The 2,868-nt window shown below is 41.6% G+C and overlaps 1 protein-coding gene across 1 annotated transcript; it reads right to left on the bottom strand.

Moving 5' to 3' along the window:
- Positions 1 to 782: 782 nt before the first annotated feature.
- LOC117887748 (olfactory receptor 5V1-like) lies at positions 783 to 1,721 on the bottom strand. Its single transcript, XM_034790470.1, has one exon. The coding sequence runs from the start codon at positions 1,719 to 1,721 to the stop codon at positions 783 to 785; it is 939 nt and encodes a 312-aa protein (XP_034646361.1).
- Between the last annotated feature and the right edge of the window lie 1,147 nt (positions 1,722 to 2,868).

Genomic DNA, 2,868 nt, shown 5'->3' with positions numbered 1-2,868 from the left:
CCTAATTTGCCTAAACTTTTTTGAAAATCCCAGCCTGCTTGTTGACTCTTCATTTACCTGAGACCACATTTCTGTAAGTCCAATTTTGACAAAAGGTGGATTCTGAATCATAACTTTATTTGCTGAGGCAAGATCCTCAGCTGACATATCTCAGTGTAGCCCTGTTTCTTTCAGTGGAGTCATGTTGCTTTCCACCAGCTGCAGTGCTGCATCTAAGGGTGAATTTCACTGGGGTGCATAGTCCCAGCACCACTTCCTATTATGTTTAGGATTTAAGTGGAAACTCGATGACACACAGGTCTTTCCAACTCAATGGTGAGTGAAATTTGAGGAATGTAAAATCACTTTAGAATATGGACACTATGGGCCAGATTCTTAGTTCATGTAAATCCACCTAGCGCCAATGCAATAGACAAAGATGTTCTTTTCATAGAACTGGCCAGATCCTCAAGTGGTATAAATTAGCCATAGCTCCATTGAAGTCAGTGGTTCAGATTGAAAGAGCTATTGGCCCAAAGAGAGAGAGAGAGAGAGAGAGCATGAATGGCTCTAGATTCTGATGCTTCTAGCACCCACCCTAGATGGAAACCCAGGATCCTGTCCCCTTGCTCCAGTGTCTCTTCTATCCAAAGGGGATGTGGCCTGCTGAGTTTATTGGAGGCACATTGGCCAAAACCTCAGCTGGTCTAAATCAAAGTGTAAGAAACCTTAGCAGAGTCTCCCAAACACAAGTTATACACAGTTCTATGTTCTTTTTGTTTTTTTTTTTAATAAGATCGACACTATCTGAGAAATTTGAATTTCCCCAACATTTTCCCTACAGCTGTCTTCACTTCCTTGTTTTTCAGGCTGTAGATAATGGGGTTTAACATGGGGGTCAAGATGCTGTACTGGATGGAGAATATTTCATCCAGCACCACAGATGAGACTGAGCTGGGTTTTGTGTACTGGAGAAAACCTGTCAGGTAAAATAAGCCAACAACAATAAGGTGGGAGCTGCAGGTGGAGAAGGCTTTACGCCTGCCCTCTGCAGAGCGTATCCTCAGGATGGTGGAGATGATGAGAATGTAGGAGATCAGAGAGAAGAGAAAGGAGATTGATCCAAGTATGACAGCAGAAGTAAGGAGCACCACTTGATTGGTGAGTGTCTCAGTGCAGGACAGTTGTAATAGAGGAGGGAGCTCACAACTGAAATGGCTGATTTGATTGGGCCCACAGAAATGCAACTTGAAGGTAAAAACAGTGTTAAGCAGGGCATGCAAGAAACTTATTGCCCATGCACCGCTCACCAGCTGAACACAGATCCCTTTGCTCATTCTCTCCATGTAACGCAGTGGGTCACAGATGGCAGCATAGCGGTCATAAGCCATCGCTGAGAGAATGAAAGCTTCAGTAACAACTAAGAGGAAAAAGAAGAATATCTGGGTAATGCACCAATTAACAGAAATAGTTTTGCGCTCTGCTAGGAAGTTCCTCAGTGTGTTAGGCACCGTGACCGAAGAATAGCAGATATCAACAAAGGATAAATGGAAGAGGAAGAAGTACATAGGGATGTGAAGGTGAGAATCAGCTCTTATCACCACCATGATCACTATGTTACCACCCAGAGTGATTAGGTAAATAACTAAAAACACCACGAAGAGGAAAATCTGCATCTGTGGGTCACTGGAAAGTCCCAGGAGGATAAATTCGGTCACTGTGGTTTGATTTTTCATTTTCATTTATTCAGCAAATCTGTGACCTGGAAGACCAGAAAAAAATGAAATTAACATTTATTGTGAAAATCAGTTGAAATAGTATGTGGAGATCATCTGTTCCAGAGGATGACTTTAAAGAGAGTGCTATTCTGTTTTGCAAAATGTGTGTTTTAAGTAGACTCTCTTTCTCTCTCTCTCTAAATTTAGACACGAAATGGTATTTGTGTGTTTTAAATAGGCTAAATAAACTGGATCCACAAAAGGACTTGGGCACCTAACTGCCACCTTAGACGCCTAAATTCAAGAATCATGTCTTACTGGTATTCACAAATACCCTGCTCAGCTGTGACTAAGGGATAGTCTGATGTGGGGCTACCTCAGTCTCTCCTCTTGAAGCTGTACCTCTGTGGATACATCATAAAAGAGGCAGTGCAGGGTTACTGGATACTTCGTCTTCTGCAAGCGGGGCGAGTGTTCAAGCCACCAGGCTATAGAGGAATTTATTCTTTCTCTGTAATCTGGCTTTATGACTTCAATAGAGCTACAGCTGTGCTACACCAGCCTGGGATCTGGCAGATTGGCCGCAATGAACCTATGGCCAATTTACAATAGCTGGACATCTGGCCAAATCTATAAAAATAATCTCCTTCTCCATTACAGTCTGTCAGTTGTTCTAGACTATTTTGTTGAAAACACTATTTAATATCTGTAGCATATAATTGAATTATTACCTTTTAAATCATTAGGATTTTTCAAGAAGAATAAGAATAATAGAATCATAGAACTGGAAGGGACAGCAAGAGGTCATCTAGTTCAGTCCCCTGAACTCATGGCAGGACTAAGTATTATCTAGACCATCCCTTGCAGGTGTTTGTCCAACCTGGTCTTAAAAATCTCCCATGATCCCTTACTGCACTTCTCCTTCCTAGGCAGTAATTTCCCATTTGTATGTGTGCAACTGACTGTTCATTCTTAAGTGGAGTACTTTGCCTTTGTCCTTATAGAATTTCATCCTATTTACTTCAGAGCATTTCTCCAGTTTGTCCAGATCATTTTGAATTATAATCCTATCCTCCAATGCACTTGCAACCCCTCCCAGCTTGGTATCGTCCACAAACGTTGTAAGTGCACTCTCTATGCATTATCTAAATCATTGATGAAGATATTGAAC

Source organism: Trachemys scripta, chromosome 14, assembly GCF_013100865.1.
Source record: "Trachemys scripta elegans isolate TJP31775 chromosome 14, CAS_Tse_1.0, whole genome shotgun sequence".
NCBI lineage: Eukaryota > Metazoa > Chordata > Testudines > Emydidae > Trachemys > Trachemys scripta.
This window is presented reverse-complemented; position numbering and strand designations above follow the sequence as displayed.